Source organism: Staurois parvus, unplaced genomic scaffold (genome assembly GCF_062004578.1).
Source record: "Staurois parvus isolate SC_StPar_1 unplaced genomic scaffold, SC_StPar_1.0 ptg001376l, whole genome shotgun sequence".
Classification (NCBI taxonomy): domain Eukaryota; kingdom Metazoa; phylum Chordata; class Amphibia; order Anura; family Ranidae; genus Staurois; species Staurois parvus.
The window spans coordinates 32,050-56,581 of record NW_028319172.1 but is presented as its reverse complement, the minus strand read 5'-3'; the positions used below and the strand labels follow the sequence as shown (position 1 = coordinate 56,581).

The 24,532-nt window shown below is 49.2% G+C and overlaps 1 protein-coding gene across 1 annotated transcript in view; it reads left to right on the top strand.

Moving 5' to 3' along the window:
* The first annotated feature begins 7,328 nt into the window (after positions 1 to 7,328).
* MLF2 (myeloid leukemia factor 2) overlaps positions 7,329 to 24,532 on the top strand; it is a 47,984-nt gene continuing 30,780 nt past the window's right edge. Inside the window, exons 1-2 of the mRNA XM_089661720.1 lie at positions 7,329 to 7,505; positions 23,376 to 23,481. Coding sequence (XP_089517846.1) covers positions 23,429 to 23,481 — 53 coding nt within the window. The 5' untranslated portion in view covers positions 7,329 to 7,505; positions 23,376 to 23,428. The remainder of the gene's footprint in view (positions 7,506 to 23,375; positions 23,482 to 24,532) is intronic.

Here is a 24,532-nt window from a genome sequence, read left to right as displayed (position 1 = left end):
TGACAGTCAGGGGTGTATTTACCACAAGGCAAACAAGGCATTTGCCTAGGACGGCATTTTTCAGGGGGGCAGCAGCATTTTTCAGGGGGGCAGCGCCACCCCCCAAAGGAAGGGATGGAAGAAGGGAAACGCGCAGCATGGGGCACAGGTGGGATCTGAGAGAGGCTGCTTGATGGTGTATGCAGAGCCTGACTCTCGTTTCCGGGGATGTCCGGAGCTGTGAAGGTGAGTGTCTTCTCTCTTTTGCCGGGGGTTGCCAGTGTATGGGGGGCAGTGGTAGGGGAAGGCTCTCTTGGGTGAGGGCAGGGCTGGGGTGTTGTTGGTCAATGTCAGGTTCTCTTCATGCGGGAGGGGGGTTTTGGTCGGTGTCAGGGTCTTTCCGTGGTGGTGTTGGGGGGAGCAGATTTTTGTATTGCCTAGGGCAGCACGAAACCTAAATACACCACTGGTGACAGTATGTAAAAAAACCTTTTAACCTTTTATTTCTTTTTTACATTTTTTTTTTGTCTGTTTTACATATTGTCATCAGAGTAGTTCAGTGTCACCATAGTGACACTGTACTACTCTGGATGGGTGATCAAGGATTTTTGTGATGATCACTGTAACAACAATCGTCTGAACTGTCATGAATGACTTTCATTCATAACAGCTGTGCTTACTGTAGTGATGCTGTGATTGGCCCACAGCTATAACATGGTAAAGGGGGCTGTGATAGTCATGGGCCAATCACATCATCACTAGAGTAAGCACAGGTGATATAAATGAAAGTCTTTTATATCAGTTTTGTGTACATTGTGATCATGTGTGTGCCAGTAACAGAAATCCGCCGGTCACAGAAGTGCCGGTCACAGAAGTGGCGCGGTGGGCACCCCAGTGCACGTGTCAGGCAACGCATATTTACAGTGCTGAGCCTAGTGTGCTGCTTTCCCACAGTAAAAGTACTGCAGACAGACAGCAAGTGGTTAAAGCTTGCCATATGCTATGCAAATTTCAGCTGGATCCCGAGGAACCAGAGGAAATTCGCCATGTCGTTGTCTCCCTCCCATCAGTCCCGGACTGGGACAAAAAAATTGGCCCAGGCAGTTTAGACTGAGCAGTCTGTTTTTTTCTTTTTAAACCAAATTACAAATAATGACAACTACCGGTTTCTCGATATCTTTTAATTATATTTATCCTGCTTCAGTCACTGTAATTTATCAATCATTTGGAATTATGTAAATATATTACATTTTTGGCATTTTTTTTTATATTCAAAATCACAGGACATCACAGCAGATCATTGCCACTCACTGGCTGGTTGCTAGAGGACACTGTACATCATTACCGCTCACTGATTGGTTACTAGAGGTCACTGCACATCATTACCGCTCACTGATTGGTTGCTAGAGGTTACTGCACATCATTACCTCTTGCTGATTGGGTGCTAGAGGTTACTGCACATCATTACCGCTCGCTGATTGGTTTCTAGAGGTTACTGCACATCACTGCTACTCACTGCCTGGCTGCTAGAGGTTATTGCAAATACTGAGCGGAGGATACCAGAAGGTAAAGTGAAGGCAGCATATTAGCACACTGTCAGGGTCTGCCCTGGCATCCGATCCGGCGCATGCGCGGTTTGCCGGCTCGCGCCGGGCTACGGGCGCTAGGTCCTGGCCGGCCGCAGCAGAGGGGTACTCGCGCATGCACACTGGGTGCCGCGGGTGCGCGCTGGGCACCAATGACAGCGCAGGGCGCAGTATTTAAAGATTCCCTGCGCTGACACTGGTTGCCATTAGGTCTATCCTGTGTTCCCCTGCTTCTGTTCCTGTGTAGATTGACTGTTGCTGACCCGGATTGCCTCTGACTTGCTGTATTCTCCTGCCCTGACCTCTGGCTTGCCTGACCTCTCTTTGGATTGCCCCTATTGGATCTGAAACTCTGGTATTGACCCTGCGTGTGACCCGACTCTCCTCTGCCTGCCGCCTTGTACCTCGCTGCTCCCACGGTAACGACCCAGCCTGTCTGACCACGAAATTATCATTCATCCGTCCATCCATCCTGCTCGGGCCCGTTTGGCCTCTTCACATCAGGCTCTCCTCTTGTAGATATCCCCTGCGGACCCCTCTGCCACGGGTGGGAGTACTCAGAGGTCGTGACCTGGTCCTGGTCTGCTCCAAGTCCATCCCCACCATCAGGGGCCCTGGTGAACAAGTAGACCGGGACTTAGACTCCGCGCTCTGAGGAATCCTGTCCGGTGGACTGCCAGAGGTACCGCCAGGTGGATCATTACACACACCAAACAGTTAAATTCAAAAATTGTTTTTTTTTTCTTTTCTAATTGCAGTTTGACACCTATGCCTGACGTCAGGCCGTGGGATCTCCACCAGCTCCTCCCCCTTCACGGTCAGCTGACCTATCATTTCCGTTCCTAGACCCTGTTGTTTCCACCCCCGACAGCTGAACAGCCAGCCATGTAGAGGCCAGGTGAGCGGTGTGGGCTCAAGGAGCAGCCCAGCTGCTGCAGCTGTTTCAAAAGCCCCGAGGATATGCGGCCCGGTGGTGGACCCAGCCCAACAGGCAAATGCCCAGTGTGCCCTATGGCCAGTCCAGGCCTGCCTCGCACCCAGCATTCTTCGATTGAAAAATTGAACAAGCTAGGCAGAAAACTGTTGGCCGAACATCGCCTGCATCTGATTGGCACTACCTGTCAGAATACAATAGCCCGCCATGGGGGATTGGTCTATCCGTGCTGTTAGCATACATTAATCTGTTAAATATTGAACAGTGTATGGCCAGCTTTAGAGTAGACACATTTCTTAAAACTCATCCTTTTATTACAAACAGTAAAATAAAAAAGCTTGTCTGATCTCATATACAAACAGTATCCAAACAGTTGTTTTGGCCACGCCTAATGTTTTTGCTATCTCTCTGATGGGTTTGTTTTGTTTTTTCAGCCTAATGATGGCTTTCTTCACTGATAGTGACAGCTCTTTGGATCTCATCTTGAGAGTTGACAGCAACAGATTCCAAATGCAAATAGCACACTTGAAATGAACTCTGGACCTTTTATCTGCTCATTGTAATTGGGATAATGAGGGAATAACACACACCTGGCCATGGAACAGCTGAGAAGCTAATTGTCCCATTACTTTTGGTCCCTTAACAAGTGGGAGGCACATATGCAAACTGTTGTAATTCCTACACCGTTCACCTGATTTGGATGTAAATACCCTCAAATTAAAGCTGACAGTCTGCAGTTAAAGCACATCTTGTTTGTTTCATTTCAAATCCATAGTGGTGGTGTATAGAGCCAAAAATGTTAGAATAGTGTTGATGTCCCAATATTTATGGACCTGACTGTAACTTCTATGCCGTGGTACAACAAGCTATCTCCAGAGAACACGCCTTGGTCCACTTATCAGTTCCACGTTATTCTGCAGTACAGTCAAGTATTGGTACCAAACAGTCATATAGGCCACCTTCAAGCCATCCAAGCCAGTGAAAACCGTCCATCTGTCCTCTTCTGACAACCTTTGCCGCCTCTTGGACACGTCTATCAATCCTCCTCTGGACACTCCATCTCTCCCTTCCTGGACACGTCTCTCTGTCCTCTCCTGAAAATGTCCCTCTGTTCCCACCTGGACATGTCCAGGTGTCCTTTATAGGACATGTCCCTTTGTCCTCTTTTTAACACCTCCATCTTTCCTGTCCTGGACATGTCCCTTTGTCTTCTTCTGCACACTTCCTTTTTCCTCTTCTGGACACTTCCCTCTGTCTCCTCTTGGACAAGTCCTTCTGTTCTTTGCTGGACACGTTCATCTTTTGTCTCCTGGGCAAATCCATGTGTTCTCTCCTTCACACATCCCTCTATTCTCTCCTGGACCCGTCTCTCTCTGTCCCCTCTTGGACACATCTCCCCTGTCCTCTTCTGGATGTTTCCTGCTATCCTTATCTGGACACATTCATCTGTCATCTACTGCACACGTCCTACTGTCCTCTCCTTGACATATCCCTCTGCCTACTACTGGACACATCTGTCCTCTCCTGGAAATGTACATCTGTCCCTTTCTGGACAAATGCTTCTGTTCTATCCTGGACACATCTATCTGTCCTTTCCTGAACACATCTCTCTATACCCTCTTGAATATGTCCATCTGTCCTTTTCTGGACACATCTCTGTCTTCTCCTGGACACATCCTGCTGTCCTTTCCTGGACACATCTCTCTGTCCTCGCCTGAATACATCCAGCTGTCCTCTCCTGGACACATCCGGCTGTCCTCTCCTGGACACATCCCTCTGTCCTCTCCTGGGCATGTCCGGCTGTCTGCTCATGGACACATCCCTCTGTCCTCTCCTGGGCATGTCCGAATGTCCTCTCCTGGACATGTCCATCTATCCTCTCCTAGAAATGTCAATCTGTCCTTTGGACAAATGCTTCTGTTCTATCCTGTACGCATCTATCTGTCCTCTCCTGGACACGTCCATCTGTCCTCTCCTTGACACGTCCCTCTGCCCACTTCTGGACACATCTCTATGTCCTCTCGTGGACACATCCCATTGTCCTTTTTTGGATACATCTATCAATCCTCTGCTAGAAATGTCCATCTGTCCTTATCTGGACAAATGCTTCTGTTCTATCCTGGACACATGCATCTGTCCTCTCTTGGACAAGTCAGTCTGTCCTCTGCTAGGCACATCTGGACACTCCCTTCTGTCCTCTACTTGACACATCCATCTCTTCTCTCCTGGACACAACCCTCTGCCCTCTCCTAAGCACATCTGACTGTCCTCTACAGAACATGTTCTTCTATTTTCTCCAGGGCATGTCCCTCTTTCCTCTCCTGGACACGTCCCTCTGTACTTTCCTGCATATGTCTATCTGTCCCACCTGGATATGTCCCTCTGACCTCTCCTAGATAAGTTCCTCTCTCCTCTCTTGGACAAATATGTCTGTCCTCTCCTGGCCAAGATCCTCTGCCCTCTCCTGGGCATATCTGACTGTCCTCTACTGGACACATTCCTCTGTCCTATCATGGACATGTCCATCTGTTCTCTCCTGGACAAGAAGCTCTACCTTCTCCTAGGCATGTCTGATTGTCCTCTCCTGAACAAATCCCTCTATCTCCTCCTTTGCATGTCCATCTGTCCTCTACTGGATGTGCCCATCTGTCCTTTCCCAGTCAAGTCCCTCTGTCCTCTCCTGGACATGTCCCTCTGTACTTTCCTGGATATGTCTGTCTGTCCCCCCTGGACACGTCCGTCTGTCCTCTCCTAGAAATGTCCCTCTCTCCTCTCCTGGACACATCTGTCTGTCCTCTCCTGGACAAGACCATTTGCCCTCTCCTGGGCATATCTGACTGTCCTCTCCTGAACATGTCCCTTTAACTCCTCCTGGGCAAGTCCATCAGTCTTCTACTGGACACATTCCTCTGTCCTATCTTGGACATGTCCATCTGTGTTTTCCTGAACAAGAAGCTCTGCCCTCTCCTGGGCATGTCTGATTGTCCTCTCCTGAACAAATCCTTCTATCTCCTCCTGGGAATGTCCATCTGTCCTCTACTGGATTTGTCTGTCTATCCTTTCCCAGACAAGTCCCTCTGTCCTCTCCTGGACATGTCCATTTGTACTTTCCTGGATATGTCTGTCTTTCCCCCCTGGACATGTCCCTCTGTCCTCTCCTGGACACGTCTGACTGTCCTCTCCTGAACATGTCCCTCTATCTCCTCCTGGGCAAGTCCATCTATCCTCTACTGGACACATTCCTCTGTCCTATCGTGGACATGTCCATCTGTCCTCTCCTGGACAAGAAGCTCTGCCCTCTCTTGGGCACGTCTGACTGTCCACTCCTGAACAAATCCTTCTATCTCCTCCTGGGAATGTCCATCTGTCCTCTACTGGATGTGTCTGTCTGTCCTTTCCCAGACAAGTCCCTCTGTCCTCTCCTGGACATGTCCATTTGTACTTTCCTGGATATGTCTGTCTGTCCCCCCTGGACATGTCCCTCTGTCCTCTCCTGGACACGTCTGACTGTCCTCTCCTAGACAAGACCCTTTTCCCTCTCCTGGGCATATCTGACTGTCCTCTCCTGAACATGTCCCTCTATCTCCTCCTGGGCAAGTCCATCTGTCCTCTACTGGACACATTCCTCTGTCCTATCGTGGACACGTCCATCTGTCCTCTCCTGGACAAGAAGCTCTGCCCTCTCTTGGGCACGTCTGACTGTCCTCTCCTGCACAAATCCCTCTATCTCATCTTGGGCATGTCCATCTGTCCTCTACTGGATAAGTCTGTCTGTCCTTTTTTCTATTCCCGGACATGGTTTGGAAGTGATGGGAACATTTACAGACCCTTGACGAACCAAGCAAAATGTTTGGACATCTAAACTGCAGGGTCCAACCAAGTTGGGTAATGGTCAAGGCTGTAATTACTTGGTCCCTCTTTAATTGGAGGGTTTTCTTGGCACATGGAGGTAAGTTAGATTAGTAACATATGTCCACGTTCCTCTGTTTTACTTTTAATTTTACCAGAAGGTGCTGAACTAAAACTAGTATGATATCTATTTAAAATGTATATATTAAAAGTGGTATTAAACTCAAAACCAACAAATGTACATATTGCAGCTTACCAATCATTAGATGTGGTGGTTGCATTTTTTTTCTTTTTTAGTTTTTTTTTTTTCTGTTTTCACCTGGTGATCTGGCCAGTAATACATCTCCTGTATTAGAGCGCCCCCACTCTGGAGGAAGGAGCACAGGAGGCACAGCAGACAGCAGCACTGTCAGTCTGGGGGGAGGGGAGTGTTAGATGGACTAGCAGATTTAAATGCACTAACAAATTGAAGCCAAACTCCAGCTAATATTTGTTATCAGTTACAGCAAACAGTTGTGTTCCTTTTGGGATAAAGATTTTATATAAATGAATAAAAAACGATCACTGTAAGCAATCCTGTCAGAAGTAAATGGTTTGTCACAGTCCTCTAAATGCTACATCTGCAGGACAGCTTGTTCTTTTGAAAAACAACAGACTTATTGGCTGAATCTGCAGATGAAAATAAAGAAAGAGCCTAAAAAAAGAAAACTAATGCAGCCACCACAAATAAGAACTGGCAAGCTGCAATACAGTAAGTGTTTGCTGTTGGGTTTACTACCACCCCAAAGAGAGGGATGAAAAAATGAAAAGGAAGCAGTAGAATAATGAAGGTCTTCAGAAAGATGGCGCCTTTGAGGGACACTTACTTCGCCATAATTGAGGGGCTTATCTCTACTCTAGTGCCGGTTATGAGGGTCACGTGACGAGGAAGGCTCCCTGTAGTCACTTGCGGAACTGCGGCGTTTTCCTCTCTACCTATCAGCGTTACTGGGCAGCCGCGCCCCTCGCATGGCTCCGCCCCTCCTGTCGCGCTGCATTTCGGGCGAGAGGAAGCCGCAGAGCGCTCCGGTAGAGAGAGTGCGGTGACGTCACATCCGCCGTGTGTGGTGTTATTATTGTTCCTCTGTGCGGTGAGAGCCGGAGGAGAGGAGGACCGGGTGAGTGAGGGGGAGGGGAGGGAGGATGGGGGGACTGAGGAGCGGATGGTGGGGGAGGGGAGAATGGAGGACAGACAGACGGACAGGGATAGAGGTGTATATACATGGAGGAGGGGACAGACACACATGTACAGGGATGGATCACAGACAGATGGACATGGATAGAGGAGAGGACAGACAGGTGTGGGCAAGGACAGAGGAGAGGACAGACAGACAGATGTGGACAAGGACAGACAGATGTGAGCAGAGACAGAGGGGCGGACAGACGGACGTGGACAGGCGGACGGACAGACAGACGGACGTGGACAGGCGGACAGACGGAGGTGGACAGAGGGGCGGACAGACAGACGGAGGTGGACAGAGGGGCGGACAGACAGACGGAGGTGGACAGAGGGGCGGACAGACAGACGGAGGTGGACAGAGGGGCGGACAGACAGACGGAGGTGGACAGAGGGGCGGACAGACAGACGGACGTGGACAGGCGGACGGACGGACAGACGGACGTGGACAGGCGGACGGACAGACAGACGGACGTGGACAGGCGGACAGACAGACGGACGTGGACAGGCGGACGGACGGACAGACGGACGTGGACAGGCGGACGGACGGACAGACGGACGTGGACAGGCGGACGGACAGACAGACGGACGTGGACAGGCAGACAGACAGACGGACGTGGACAGGCGGACGGACAGACAGACGGACGTGGACAGGGGGCGGGCGGACAGACAGACGGAGGTGGACAGAGGGGCGGACAGACAGACGGAGGTGGACAGGGGGGCGGGCGGACAGACAGACGGAGGTGGACAGAGGGGTGGACAGAGGGGCGGACAGAGGGGCGGACGGAGGTGGACAGAGGGGCGGACAGGCGGACGGACGTGGACAGAGGGGCGGACAGGCGGACAGACGTAGACAGAGGGGCGGACAGGCGGACGGATGTGGACAGAGGGGCGGACAGGCGGACGGACGTGGACAGAGGGGCAGACGGACGTGGACAGAGGGGCGGACAGAAAGACGGACGGACGTGGACAGAGGGGCGGACAGAAGGACGGACGGATGTGGGCAGAGGGGCGGGCGGGCGGCCGGACGTGGACAGAGGGGCGGGCGGGCAGACGGCCGGACGTGGACAGAGGGGCGGGCGGGCGGGCAGACGGCCGGACGTGGACAGAGGGGCGGGCGGGCAAACGGCCGAACGTAGACAGAGGGGCGGGCGGGCAGACGGCCGGACGTGGACAGAGGGGCGGACAGAAAGACGGACGGACGGATGTGGGCAGAGGGGCGGGCGGACGGCCGGACGTGGGCAGAGGGGCGGGCGGCCGGACGCGGACAGAGGGGCGGGCGGGCAGATGGCCGGACGTGGACAGAGGGGCGGGCGGGCGGGCAGACGGCCGGACGTGGACAGAGGGCGGATGGGCAGACGGCCGGACGTGGACAGAGGGGCGGACGGGCAGACGGCCGGACGTGGACAGAGGGGCGGACGGCGGGACGTGGACAGAGGGACGGACTGACAGACAGATAGATGTGGACAGAGGGGCAGACAGGAGGAGAGGAAGGACAAGCATGAACAGAGGATGGATGGACATGGACAGGGAAAGAAAAGAGGGCAGATGGACACAGAAAGGGATAGAGGAGAAGCCACACATGTATGGTAGTAGACAAGATGACAAACAGACGTGGGCAGAGGAGAGGACAAGGTATGCAGGAGAGAAAGGACAAATAGATGACAGATGGACAGGGACAGGTTACCCCCTCTTCGATTTGTGGATGGTGAAGAGATGCACCCTGATGATGGGTGGTGGCCGGTGGAGAGTTGCCCGCTCTTAGATTTGTGATCATTAAACAGACGCTGTGCTCAGGTTTTGTGTTGAGGAGCCCTTGTTTGATTGGTGGCTGGTTCAGAGCAGCCTTTTCTGTGATTGGTGGTCAGTGGAGAAGTACATTACCTAAGATCCGTAGAGAGGGGACCCCATTTTGGTAACCAGTACAGAAGTGCTCTCTTAGATCGACCAGTGGAGAGAGGCCCCCTATAGATTGGTGACAAGTAGGGAGTGCCCCCCCCCCCCATAGATTGGTGACTAGTTACATACATAGTCTCACTGAAGAAAGACAAAGGTCCATCCAGTTCAATCATTTAAAAAAAAAAAAAGTTATAATCCTACACCCACAGTTTATCCAGAAGAAGGCAAAAACCCAGCAAAGCACGATCCAATTTGCTCCTGCAGGGGAAAAATTCCTTCCTGATCCCCGAGAGGCAATCAGATATTCCCTGGATCAACTTTCCCTATAAATGTTAGTATCCAGTTATATTCTGTGTATCCAAGAAAGAATCCAGGACTTTCCTACAGCAATCCACTGAGCTGGCCACAACCAACTGTTGAGGGAGTCCATTCCACATTCTCACAGCTCTTACTGTGAAGAAACCTTTCTGTGTTTGGAGATTACATTTCTTTTCCTCCAGACATAAAGAGCGCCCCCTTGTCCTCTGTGATGACCTCAGGGGGAATAACTCCACCGAGTTCACTATATGAACCACTGATGTATTATACATGGAGATCATATCCCCCCCCTTTATGTATTATACATGGAGATCATATCCCCCTTATGTATTATACATGGAGATCATATCCCCTCTTATGTATTATACATGGAGATCATATCCCCCCTTATGTATTATACATGGTGATCATATCCCCCTTATGTATTATACATGGAGATCATATCCCCCCCCCCCCTTATGTATTATACATGGAGATCATATCCCCCCTTATGTATTATGCATGGAGATCATATCCCCCTTATGTATTATACATGGAGATCATATCCCCCCTTATGTATTATACATGGAGATCATACCCCCCCCTTATGTATTATACATGGAGATCATATCCCCCTTATGTATTATACATGGAGATCATATCCCCCCTTATGTATTATACATGGAGATCATATCCCCCCTTATGTATTATACATGGAGATCATATCCCCCTTATGTATTATACATGGAGATTATATCCCCCCTTATGTATTATACATGGAGATCATATCCCCCCTTATGTATTATACATGGTGATCATACCCCCCCTTATGTATTATACATGGAGATCATATCCCCCTTATGTATTATACATGGAGATCATATCCCCCTTATGTATTATACATGGAGATCATATCCCCCCTTATGTATTATACATGGAGATCATATCCCCCCTTATGTATTATACATGGAGATCATATCCCCCCTTATGTATTATACATGGTGATCATATCCCCCTTAATCTCCTCTTCTCAGTAGAGAATACATTCAGTTCCTCTAATCTTTCCTCATAGCTGAGCTCCTCCATGCCTCTTATCAGTTTGGTTGCCCTTCTCTGCACTTTCTCCAGTTCCCCAATGTTCTTTTTGTGAATTGGTGCCCAAAACTGAACTGCATATTCCAGATGAGGTATTACTAATGATTTGTACTGGGGGAGGGGAGGGGAGGGGGGGATGATATCTCTCTCTGGAGTCTATACCTCTCCTAATACAAGAGAGGATTTTGCTCGCTTGAGAACCCGCAGTTTGGCATTGCATGCCATTATTAAGCTTGTGATCTACCAGAACCCCCAGATCCTTCTCCACCATTGACCCCCCCAGATCCTTCTCCACCATTGACCCCCCCCCCCCCCCATTGTACCCCCCTAGTATGTGTGATGCATACATATTCGTAGCCCCCAAGTGCAGAACCTTACACTTACCAACATTAGCCCTCATTGGCCCCATAGTCCCCCAATTACACAGAGCATTGAGGTCGGCTTGTAAGTTGGAGACATCCTGTAAGGACGTTATTCCCGGCACAGCTTGGTGTCATCTGCAAAGACTGGAATGGGATTTAAAATCCCCGACCCGATATTGGACAGGCCCCCCCATAGATTGGAGACTAGTAGGGGAGAGGACCTGTCTTATATTGGTGATCAGTTGAGACAGGTCCCCACTTCGATTGGTAGCCAATGGAGAGAACCCCCTCCTCTTAGATTGGTGCCCACTGGAGAAGGCCCGCCTCCCCTTTGTGGCCAGTTCAGAGTAGCCTTTCCTAGATTGGTGACCAGCGGAGAGGGCCTGTCCCCTCCGACTTGGCGGCCAGCAGAGAGGCATGCCCCCCCCCCCCCCGCCCATTAGATTGGGAGGTATAATGTTGCCAAAAAAGAAAACCCCAAAAGCCTGCACAGTGTGTGTCAATGCACATGCAATAAAACGTCCCGGATTTTGGTAGCGACAAGTGTGACCAGTTCAGTTGTCATTCATTATTCCAAACAGTCACCCTGAAGGGAAAGTGAATGTACATGCAGCGATCACATGCCTCATTATTACAGGTCCACCTTACGGTAACGTGTCGTGGCCTTCATGGTCATACGTGATCTCTGTCACGTATTTGAGATTTATAGATCGGCCTCTGCAATCGTTCTGCTAAAGCGTAATCCTGAACAATAAATATTTGCATGTTGGTCTGGTGATTATACAGCTCAAAGTGTTCTCCGAGATCTGAACCGTGGGGATCCTGCCAGAAATCCGGGGATGACTTCCTGTGCTCTCTGCCTGTAGTGCATGTTTATTAGTTTGCACGCCAAGACCAGTCTCAGTGCTCTGCTCCCTCCTCCTTCCTCCTCCTTCCTCCTCTTCCTCCTCCTCCCTCTTCCTCTTCCTCTTCCTCCTCCCTCTTCCTCCTCCCTCTTCCTCCTCCCTCTTCCTCCTTCCTCTTCCTCTTCCTCCTTCCTCTTCCTCCTTCCTCTTCCTCCTTCCTCTTCCTCCTTCCTCTTCCTCCTTCCCCCTCCTCCTCCTCCTCCTCTTTCCTCCTCTTTCCTCCTCTTCCTTCCTCCTCCTTCCTCCTCCTTCCTCCTCCTTCGTCCTCCTTCCTCCTCTTCCTCCTCCTTGTTCCTCCTCTTCCTCCTCCTCCTTCCTCCTCTTCCTCCTTTTCCTCCTCCTCCTTCCTCTTCCTCCTCCTCCTTCCTCTTCTTCCTCCTCCTCCTTCCTCTTCCTCCTCCTTCCTCCTCCTTCCTCCTCCTTCCTCCTCCTTCCTCCTCCTTCCTCCTCCTCCTCCTTCCTCCTCCTCTTCCTCCTCCTCTTCCTCCTCCTCTTCCTCCTCCTCTTCCTCCTCCTCCCTCCTCTTCCTCCTCCTCGTCTTCCTCCTCCTTCCTCCTCCTTCCTCCTACTCCTTCCTCTCCTCCTCCTTCCTCTTCCTCTTCCTCCTTCCTCTTCCTCCTTCCTCTTCCTCCTCCTCCTTCCTCCTCCTCCTTCCTCTTCCTCCTTCCTCTTCCTCCTTCCTCTTCCTCCTTCCTCCTCCTCCTCTTCCTCCCTCCTCCTCCCTCCTCCTTCCTCCCTCCTCCTTCCTCCTCCTCCTTCCTCCTCCTCCTCTTACTTCTTCCACCTCCTCTTCCTCCTTCCTCCTCCTCTTACTCCTTCCTCCTCCTCTTCCTCCTCCTCTTACTTCTTCCACCTCCTCTTCCTCCTTCCTCCTCCTCTTCCTCTGTGCCTGCCATGGTTTACAATGGTGTTTCTCAACCTTTTTCCAGTCGGGGCGCCCTTGAAAAGTATTTTCCGTCATGAGGCGCCCCTGTCCAAGGCTTGGTTCACGTTACTGCGTGTCACGGACCGCACGCAAAATAGCGCTCATGCCTGACATGCAGGCATATGCTCTGCTCCAGGGGCGGACTGACAACTCATGGGGCCCCCGGGCAATAGGGGATCATGGGGCCCCTGTGTCCTTGCCCAAACTCAAAAAAGCCTATGAAAAAGGTACCAGGGGCATCTCATGGGGCCCCCTACTGACCCCGGGCAGTGCTCGAGATTCCAAACGGTCAGTTCGCCCCTGCTCTGCTCTTTAGGGGTGCCCCCATACATTGGGTAATGCGGGGTGTTTTTGAAATGAATGGGCTGCCCTACACACAGCCACACAGATGTGAACCAAGGGCCTGTTCACTTGTGAGGTTGGAGGGCGGTAAAACCATGCAATTGAGCTGGTTTTTCCACCCCCAACTTCTTTCCCTTTAGCTGCAGAAGCAGCAGCTGGGGGTATACACATATTGTGGCCGTAGATGGAAGTATACCTCCAGGTGAATGGGGTTGAACTATAACCACCCCGCGATTGTGTGTGTATTGCACGCCGTTGTGATGTGGCGATGCCGCTTTTTACGGGGTTAAAACAGGTGGTGAGGAGGTAACATATTGCCTCTATACCACCTGTCAGATGCCGCTGAAAAGCGATCTGAGCATGGAATGCTTTTCAGAGGAGCAGCAGTCCTTGCTGGTAGTATGTACACGTCATAAAAAAGCAGTTCTGATAGGACAGGAATAGGGAGTCAAGGTTAAAAGAAAAAAATACACACACGTGTACACACACACAAACACGCAAACGTGTGTACACACATAAAAACAGACACACACACATACATACAGACACATGCGCACACACGTACACAGACATATATATACACAGACACGTATACACATACGTACACAAAACACACACAGGCACATGATGATCAGTGTACATGTCCCCTCCGAGGAATGCCAATTACCAGCATTTCCTTATTTACAGTGAAGGAAATGCGTATTTGCTCCCCTGCTGATGTTGAATGTTCGCCCCTCACAAAGAAATGATCGGTCTACAAATCGAATGTTCGGTGTAACACTGAGAGACAGAATACAACAACAAATTCAGCAGAAATGCGTCTAACAAATGATGACTGATCTGCATGTTCATGAGGGAAATAAGGATTTGATCCCCTTCACAAAACATGACTTAGTACTTGGTGGCAAATCCCTTGTTGGCAATCACAGAGGTCAGGCGTTTCCTGGAGTTGGCCCCCAGGTTCGCACATCTCAGGAGGGATTTTGGCCCACTCCTCTTGGCAGATCCTCTCCAAGTCATTGAGGTTTGATGGCTGACGTTTGGCAACTCGAACTTTCAGCTCCCTCCATAGATTTTCCATCGGATGAAGGTCTGGAGACTGGCTAGGTCACTCCAGGACCTTAATGTGCTTCTTCTTGAGCCACTCCTTTGTTGTCTTGGCCGTGTGTTTTGGGTCATTGTCATGCTGGAACACCCATCCGCGACCCATTTTCAATGCCCTGGCTGAGGGAAGAAGGTTCTCACCCAAGGTTTGATGGTACATTGCCCCGTCCATCGTCCCTTTGATGTGGTGCAGTTGTCCTGTCCCCTTAGCAGAAAAACACCCCCAAAGCAGAATGTTTTCACCACCATGTTTCACAGTTGGGATGGTGTTCTTGGGGTCATAGGCAGCATTCCTCCTCCTCCAAACACGGCGAGGTGAGTTGATGCCAAAGAGCTGGATTTTGGTCTCATCTGACCACAACACTTCCCACCAGTCCTCCTCTGCATCATTCAGATGTCCAGCCCGTCTGAAGTCTGCCACTGAACATGTGCTTTCTTGAGCAGAGGGACCGTGCGGGCACTGCAGGATTTCAGTCCTTGTCGGCGTAGTGTGTTACCAATTGTTTTCTTGGTGACTGTGGTCCCAGCTGCCTGGAGATCATTGACAAGATCCTCACGTGTAGTTCTGGGATGATTCCTCACTGTTCTCATGATCATTGACACTCCACGAGGTGAGATCTTGCATGGTGCACCAGACCTAGGGAGACTGACACTTGTTTTGTGTTTCTTCCATTTGTGAATGATTGCACCAACTGTTGTCACCTTCTCACCAAGCTGCTTGGCCATAGTTTGGTAGCCCAGTCCAGCCTTGTGTAGGTCTACAATCTTGTCCCTGACATCCTTGGACAGCTCTTTGGTCTTTGCCATGGTGGAGAGTTTGGAATCTGATGGTTTGATTGCTCCTGTGGACAGGTATCTTTTATACAGGTAACAACATGAGATTAGCAGCACTCCCTTTAAGAGACTTCTTCTAATCTCAGCTTGTTACCTGTATGAAAGACACCTGGGAGCCAGAAATCCTGCTGAATGATAGGGGATCAAATCCTTATTTCCCCCATGAACATGCAGATCAGTCATCATTTGTTAGACGCATTTCTGCTGAATTTGTTGTTGTATTCTGTCTCAGTGTTACACCGAACATTCGATTTATAGACCGATCATTTCTTTGTGAGGGGCGAACATTCAACGTCAGCAGGGGAGCAAATACGCATTTCCCTCACTGTACATGCGATCAGCTGTGATTGGACACAGCTGATCACATGACAGCGCTGGGGTCATCCGCTCTTTCCGTTGCTCCGCAGTGTCCCAGGGACACAGTGCACCACCGATCGCCTTGCTGCGCGCCCCCGGGGGCGCTCATACAGGGTTAGAGTGGGAGTAAGTCATATGATGTCCTTCCAGAACGAGAGAACCGCCGTGCTCCCGTCATTACCTTTATATGGCGGGCAGGAGGCGGTTAAACCCATTCCAAAAATGCAGCAGCTCAAAAAAGCAGAGATGTGAACGTGTCCCATAGGAAACCATGTTACATGGACTGCAGTGTGTTTCTGTAAAAAGCACTAACAAACGCACTGGTGTGAACGGAGCCTAAACGTCGTACTGACAGGTGCGCCGTCCAGCCACAGCCGCTGTCAGCCTCTCATGGGGGCTATTTACTAAAACCGGAGAGTGCAAAATCTGCTGCAGCTCCAATCAGCTTCCAGGTTTTATTGTCAAAGCTTAATTAAACAAGCTAGAAGCTGATTGGCTCCCATGCACAGATTCTGAGAGCTCCAGTTTTCGGAAATCTCCCCCCCCCCCCCCCCCCCCCGTACAGTTTGTCATGCTGTCGGCTGCAGTGCTGGACAGGACACCTATGCCCTCCACCCGCAGCTAAACCCCGGAGCCCCATTCACCAGAACTAAATACCCCCTGTGGGGTCTGAAGCTGCTGGAAAAATTGAGCCACTTTGTAGTTGCACTTTGCAAGCGTCAGACGGTGCCCACTAATAACACGTATGTATATGTCCATCATCTGACCCTCGCTTCATTGTCTAGATCAGTGGTTCTCAACCTATGGGTCGCGACCCCTTTGGGGGTCGAATGACCCTTCCTCAGGGGTCGCCTAAGACCATCGGGAAAACACCCATTTCCGATGTGTAAAGAGCACCTACTGTGTAGAGAGCACCTACTGTGTAGAGAGCAGCTACTGTGTAGAAAGCAGCTACTGTGTAGAAAGCAGCTACTGTGTAGAAAGCAGCTACTGTGTAGAAAGCAGCTACTGTGTAGAAAGCAGCTACTGTGTAGAAAGCAGCTACTGTGTAGAAAGCAGCTACTGTGTAGAAAGCAGCTACTGTGTAGAATGCAGCTACTGTGTTGAATGCAGCTACTGTGTTGAATGCAGCTACTGTGTTGAAAGCAGCTACTGTGTTGAAAGCAGCTACTGTGTTGAAAGCAGCTACTGTGTTGAAAGCAGCTACTGTGTAGAAAGCAGCTACTGTGTAGAAAGCAGCTACTGTGTAGAAAGCAGCTACTGTGTAGAAAGCAGCTACTGTGTAGAAAGCAGCTACTGTGTAGAAAGCAGCTACTGTGTAGAAAGCAGCTACTGTGTAGAAAGCAGCTACTGTGTAGAAAGCAGCTACTGTGTTGAATGCAGCTACTGTGTTGAATGCAGCTACTGTGTTGAATGCAGCTACTGTGTTGAATGCAGCTACTGTGTTGAATGCAGCTACTGTGTTGAATGCAGCTGCAGTATTGGAGGTAAAACGACACTCATGAATTATAATTACTGGGTAAATAATTTTATGGTTGGGGGTCACCACAACATGAGGAACTGTATTAAAGGGTCGCGGCATTAGGAAGGTTGAGAACCACTGCTCTAGATCAAGAGTCTGGACTTCACTGGCTGCTTTCTTGTCCTTGGAGTGAGCCTGATGACCTGAGGCGCTCAACGTCTTAGCATTGGCATTTCCCATATTAATATCCTTTAAGTGGTTGTAAACTCTTCCATATACCCAGTGAAGTGACTGGCCTCAGATGATGCGCAGAGATGAAACAAATCCTTCTACAGTTGTACCTATTTATCTGCAGCCGTCTGTCCCCTACATCCACTCAGAAGTGCAGAATTTACACAGCATTTCTGAAAAGCAGAGAGCCGCAGTTAAATCGGTGAGGAGACATTTGAGAAGTGATCCCTCCTCCACGCAGCACACAGTAACAGAGCTGATGCTGTCAATCACAGACTGTGTGCTGAAAGTCCCTCCCCTGTCACCATTTTTCTCCTGGTGTCAGGAAAGCTTGTCAGAAATGATTCATGCCGATAGCAGAGGAAGGAAGCAACAGACAAAAATGACGGTGCTCTGGTACCCACTATAGAGGGATGTGCTTTGTTCATATTTCATGTTTGAGGTTTAGCCCGGTGATGCGGTGCAGCACATGTCATGTGATCGCACAGGAACCGCACCGCATTCCTGTGCAAATCATATCTGATATCTGCGCAGTGCGGTTTGAGCCGTACATTTTGTATGGCTCAAATCGCATCACCTCCGCACCAAAAAAGGCGCAGGACCTTTTTTTTTTTTTTTTTTTTTTTTACCCAGACCTGATTCGCATCATATGCGTGGTTACACCCATGCGATGTGAATTCTGGTAATCGCACTGCATTTTGCGATGTCATTAATTTTAACATTGACACCCACACCAGATCGCATGGACGCCGTGCAATTGCAATGAGTGGCTTTTTGTTTTCTCCCTTTTTGTCTCTTAAATAGTAAATTGAACAGTTCTAGCAAAACACTTTCAACAAGTGCAAAATATTCTTGAAATCCTCTGAGCGGATAACTTGTACTGCACTGTTCCCAGTTCACCTACACCAGTGTTTTTCAACCTTTTTTGTGCAAAGGCACACTTTGTTTCATGAAAAAAATCACGAGGCACACCACCATTAGAAAATGTTAAAAAAATTTACCTCTGTGCCTATATTGACTATATATAAAGTAATTCTCTTGAATAGGAATCAAACACAAAGAAATTATTTTAGAATTACTTTATTATGAAATAATAAAGTATTTTATAATTGGACCCGGGGGCCGGACCAAGAGTAGATGAATGATGTGTATGTGTCATCCATAGTAAGTATAGTAATATTCCCCCATAGTAAGCATAGTAATTCATCCCCCATAGTAATTCATCCCCCATAGTAATTCATCCCCCATATAGTAATTCATCCCCCATATAGTAATTCATCCCCCATAGTAATTCATCCCCCATATAGTAATTCATCCCCCATAGTAATCCATCCCCCATAGTAATTCATCCCCCATATAGTAATTCATCCCCCATATAGTAATTCATCCCCCATAGTAATTCATCCCCCATATAGTAATTCATCCCCCATATAGTAATTCATCCCCCATATAGTAATTCATCCCCCATATAGTAATTCATCCCCCATAGTAATTCATCCCCCATAGTAATTCATCCCCCATATAGTAATTCATCCCCCATAGTAATTCATCCTCCATATAGTAATTCATCCCCCATATAGTAATTCATCCCCCATATAGTAATTCATCCCCCATATAGTAATTCATCCCCCATATAGTAATTCATCCCCCCTATAGTAATTCATCCCCCATATAGTAATTCATCCCCCATATAGTAATTCATCCCCCATATAGTAATTCATCCCCCCTATAGTAATTAATCCCCCCTATAGTAATTAATCCCCCCTATAGTAATTAATCCCCCATATAGTAATTAATCCCCCCTATAGTAATTCATCCCCCATATAGTAATTCATCCCCCATAGTAATTAATCCCCCATATAGTAATTAATCCCCCATATAGTAATTAATCCCCCATATAGTAATTCATCCCCCATAGTAATTCATCCCCCATAGTAATTCATCCCCCATAGTAATTCATCCCACATAGTAATTCATCCCCCACATAGTAATTCATCCCCCATATAGTAATTCATCCCCCATAGTAAGTCCCCAAGCCCCCCCTGTGTCAATTCACTTACCTTTGCTCCGCGCGTTCCTCTCGCCGTTCCGGTGTAGCATGAAAATCTGTCTCCTATGAGGATCTGTCCCCCTCGACGTATCTGCGCATGTGCCAGTTTCAGGCATTAGCAGCCGATCGGCGATCTCCGGCACATGCGCAGATACTTCGAGGGGGACAGATCATCCTGACAGTATCACGCTCCGCGGGCCGGATTAAAAGGTCCGCCGGGCCGTAGTTTGCCCATTGCTGTTCTAATGATTGGTCTATTTGTGAGCCGAGGCCACATGTTACGGATGAAATTGCAATTTTTCCCACGGCACACCAGACAGTATCTCACAGCACACTAGTGTGCCGCGGCACAGTGGTTGAAAAACGCTGACCTACACTATATCACCAAAAGTATTGGCCCCGCCCTCCCAATCATGTGATTCAGGTGTTCCAATCACCTCCATGGCCACAAGAGGTTGCCTACATTAGGTGGTAAGGCAGTCGGCTGGCCTAGGCTGGGGAAGGGGTTAACTGTCTGTTCTCCATTCCCAGGCTTTTCTTAGACCCAGCCTACCTGCCTTATGATATATTCTATATTGCCAAAAGTATTGGCCCCGCCCTCCAAATCATGTGTTTCAGGTGTTCCAATCACCTCCATGGCCATAGGAGGTTGCCTACATTAGGCGGTAAGGCAGTCGGCTGGCCCAGGCTGGGGAAGGGGTTAACTGTCTGTTCTCCATTCCCAGGCTTTTCTTGGACCCAGCCTACCTGCCCTATGATATATACACTATATTGCCAAAAGTATTGGGCCAGCCCTCCAGATCATTGGATTCAGGTGTTCCAATCACCTCCATGGCCGCAGGTGTATACAATCATCACCTAGGCATGCAGACTGCGTCTCCGGTCACACTGGATGCAGATCGCATGCCAAGTCGCACCCTATTGTCCACAAAAAAAGAGCGGTCATATCGGTGCGGACTTGGTTGGAGACGCACCGATTTCTAAAGAAGTACATGCACTACTTTTGGTGCGATTTGCATAGCGTGCTGTGTAAGATGTCTTGCAAATCGCACCTGAAATCGGCATGTCGGCCAACTTTGAAATCATGCAACTTCACTGTAAGTTGCAAGATTTCGAAGTCGGGTTTGATGTGACCGAGGTGTGTACTTCTACAAACATTTGTGAAAGAATGGGTCGCTCTCAGGAGCTCAGTGACTTTTTTTTTTTTTTTATATATATATATATATATATTTGTGTCAATGTGTTTTTAGGTAGGATAAAAAAAGTAAGATGTGCGCTATTGTTTCTGGGCCGTGCTACAGGTACAAACAACAACTAATATTCACATACATTATATTGCCAAACGTATTGGCCCCGCCCTCCAAATCATGTGATTCAGGTGTTCCAATCCCCTCCATGGACACAGGTGTATACAATCAAGCCCCTAGGCATGCAGACGGCTTCTACAAACATTGGTGAAAGAATGGGTCTCTCTCAGGAGCTCAGTGACTCCAAGCGTGGTCCCGTGATAGGTGGCCACCTGGGCAATAAGTCCATCCGTGACATTTCCTGGCTACTAAATATTCCACGCTCAACTGTTAGTGGGATTATAACAAAGTGGAAGCAACTGGGAACAACAGCAACTCAGCCACCAAGTGGTAGGCCACGTCATATGACAGAGCGGGGTCAGCGCATGCTGAAGCACACAGTGCGCAGAAGTCACCAACTGTCTGCAGAGTCAATAGCTAAAGACCTCCAAACTTGGTGTGGCCTTCAGATGAGCCCAACAACAGTGTGTAGAGAGCTTCATGGAATGGGTTTCCATGGCCGAGCAGCTGCATCCAAGCCTTCCATCACCAAGTGCAATGCAAAGCGTCAGATGCCATGGTGTAAAGCACGCCGCCACTGGAGTCTAGAGCAGTGGAGACGTGTTCTCTGGAGTGACCAATCACGCTTCTCTGTCTGCAATCTGATGGACGTGTCTGGGTTTGGAGGTTGCCAGGAGAACAGTACTTGCCTGACTGCACTGTGCCAAGTGTAAGGTTTGGTGGAGGGGGATTATGGTGTGGGGTTGTTTTTCAGGGGTTGGGCTTGGCCCCCTAGTTCTAGTGAAGGAATCTCTTAAGGCGCCAGTATACAGAGACATTTTGGACAATTTCATGCTCCCAACTTTGTGGGAAGAGTTTGGGGATTTCCCCTTCCTGTTCCAACATGACTGCACACCAGTGCACAAAGCAAGGTCCATAAAGACATGGAGGAGCCAGTTTGGGGTGGAGGAACTTGACTGTCCTGCACAGAGTCCTGACCTCAACCCCATAGAACACCTTTGGGATGAATTAGAGTGGAGACTGTGAGCCAGGCCTCCTCCCCCGACATCAGTGCCTGACCTGACAAATGTGCTTCTGGAAGAATGGTCCAACCTTCCCATAGACACCCTCCTAAACCTTGTGGACGGCCTTCCCAGAAGAGTTGAAGCTGTTATAGCTGCAAAGGGCGGGGCCAACTCAATATTGAACCCTACGGACTAAGACTGGGAGGCCATTAAAGGTCATGTGTGTGGGAAGGGCGGGGCCAACTCAATATTGAACCCTACGGACTAAGACTGGGAGGCCATTAAAGGTCATGTGTGTGGGAAGGGCGGGGCCAACTCAATATTGAACCCTACGGACTAAGGCTGGCCATACATTATACAATTTTCCTGAGATTGTTGCTTTAGATTTACCAAAAACCATATAACATGAGGTCAAACCTAAACAACACTTTCGATTGTATCTAATTAGGCCGGCCTTTGCACTACATAGTGGAAGGTAATCTAAAGGAAATTGGGCAGAAAACTAAGAAAATTGTATAGTGTATGGCCAGTCTAATTAGATACAGTCGAAAGTGTTGTTTAGGTTTGACCTCATATTATATGGTTTTTAGTAAATCTAAAGCAAGAATCTCAGGAAAATTGTATAATGTATGGCCAGCCTAAGACTGGGAGGCCAACAAGTTCATGTGTGTGGAAAGGCCGGCGGCCCGATACTTTTGGCAATATAGTGTATGTGGATTGCAACCTCCATTTATGCTATTTGAGATCACTTGGGTGGGAATGTTCGGTAGTCCTAGAACATTTCCAGTCTTAGGGTGACAACGCTGTCCAGTCATAAATACAATACTGTGAGTGAGTGTTGTCACCCTAGGGCTGTGGTTCTCAACCTGTGGGTCGCGACCCCTTTGGGGGTCGAACGACCCTTTCACAGGGGTCCCCTAAGACCATCAGAAAACACATTTCCGATGTGTAACGAGCAGCTGCTGTGTTGAAAGCAGCTGCTGTGTTGAAAGCAGCTGCTGTGTTGAAAGCAGCTGCTGTGTTGAAAGCAGCTGCTGTGTTGAAAGCAGCTGCTGTGTAGAAAGCAGCTGCTGTGTAGAAAGCAGCTGCTGTGTAGAAAGCAGCTGCTGTGTTGAAAGCAGCTGCTGTGTAGAAAGCAGCTGCTGTGTAGAAAGCAGCTGCTGTGTAGAAAGCAGCTGCTGTGTAGAAAGCAGCTGCTGTGTAGAAAGCAGCTGCTGTGTAGAAAGCAGCTGCTGTGTAGAAAGCGGCAGTATTGGAGGTAAAACGACACTTCATGAATTATAATTACTGGGTAAATAATTTTATGGGTGGAGTCACCACAACATGAGGAACTGTATTAAAGGGTCGCGGCATTAGGAAGGTGGAGAACCACTGCCCTAGGGCAGGAAGTGTTACTGGCAGGATCACCAGGTGAAAAGAAGAAAAGCTTAAAAAAACGAATGCAGCGACCACATCTGAGCACATTTTTGTACTTTGAGTTTAGATACATTTTAATCCTCCTCCTAGAATTCCCTTAAAGATGAAAGTTTACTCTTGGCCTTGTGGAGAGTTGGGGGGGGGGGGGGGGGTCTGGCTGAGATTTGCTCTGAGCTCCTTCCTCTGTTCCATGCTAATGCTTGTTTCTTTGTTTCTCTTAGGATTTTTTTTACCCTTCACCTGCTGCTACTCCAGAGGAACCGTAGAAGACGCCATGTTTCGCTTCATGAGGGACACCGAGCCACAAGACCCAGCTATGTTCTTAATGTAAGTGTGCCGACCTAATCCGTCCACCTCCATGAAAGGGCGGCTTAACCACTTCCCGCCCGGCCCATAAACGGCAGTGCAGGTGGTCGTTTATAAACGTCCTTCCGCGTCCATTGCCTGTGCATGCTCCCTGGGAGCGCGCGGCCCCGCGATCCGGTGCCCGCTATGTCCTCAGGACACTGATCACTGTACGGGACATCTGTGTGAGGTCCCGATCGTGTGATCACTGATTGGTCAATCAGTGATCCCATGAATAGTAGTAAGCAAGATGTCACTTCCTGACATCATTGCTTACTGCTTGTGAAATCTGTGAATGATCACAGAGATCACATGGTACCGGGCTTTTCACAACAGCCTTGTACCAGGTGACAAGCTGTGACCAATCACAGCTCACACAGTATTTCTCAATGGTTGCAGGAATGCAGCCAGAGAGAAGGAGAAATGATTGCTTTTACATCCTATATGGGTGTAAAAGCAATCGGTGTAAAAAAAAAAAAAAAAAAATCATCGCCCCCCCACGAGTAGTACAGTGTCACCATGGTGAGACTGTACTGCTAGGGTGACAGTATGTAGAAAAAAAAAACAAAAACATAAAAATGTAAAAAGAAACTTAGAAAAATTATAATTTTTGGTTATAAACTAAAAAATTTTTTTTTACTAAAAAGATAGTGAATTCAGGGTCTGGGGAGAGCGGATACACTGGACGCGGGGTCCGGGGAGAGCGGATACAGTGAACGCAGGGTCCGGGGAGAGCGGATACAGTGAACGCAGGGTCCAGGGAGAGCGGATACAGTGAACGCAGGGTCCGGGGAGAGCGGATACAGTGAACGCAGGGTCCGGGGAGGGCGGATACAGTGAACGCGGGGTCCGGGGAGAGCGGATACAGTGAACGCGGGGTCCGGGGAGAGCGGATCTAGTGAACGCGGGGTCCGGGGAGAGCGGATCTAGTGAACGCGGGGTCCGGGGAGAGCGGATCTAGTGAACGCGGGGTCCGGGGAGAGCGGATCTAGTGAACGCGGGGTCCGGGGAGAGCGGATCTAGTGAACGCGGG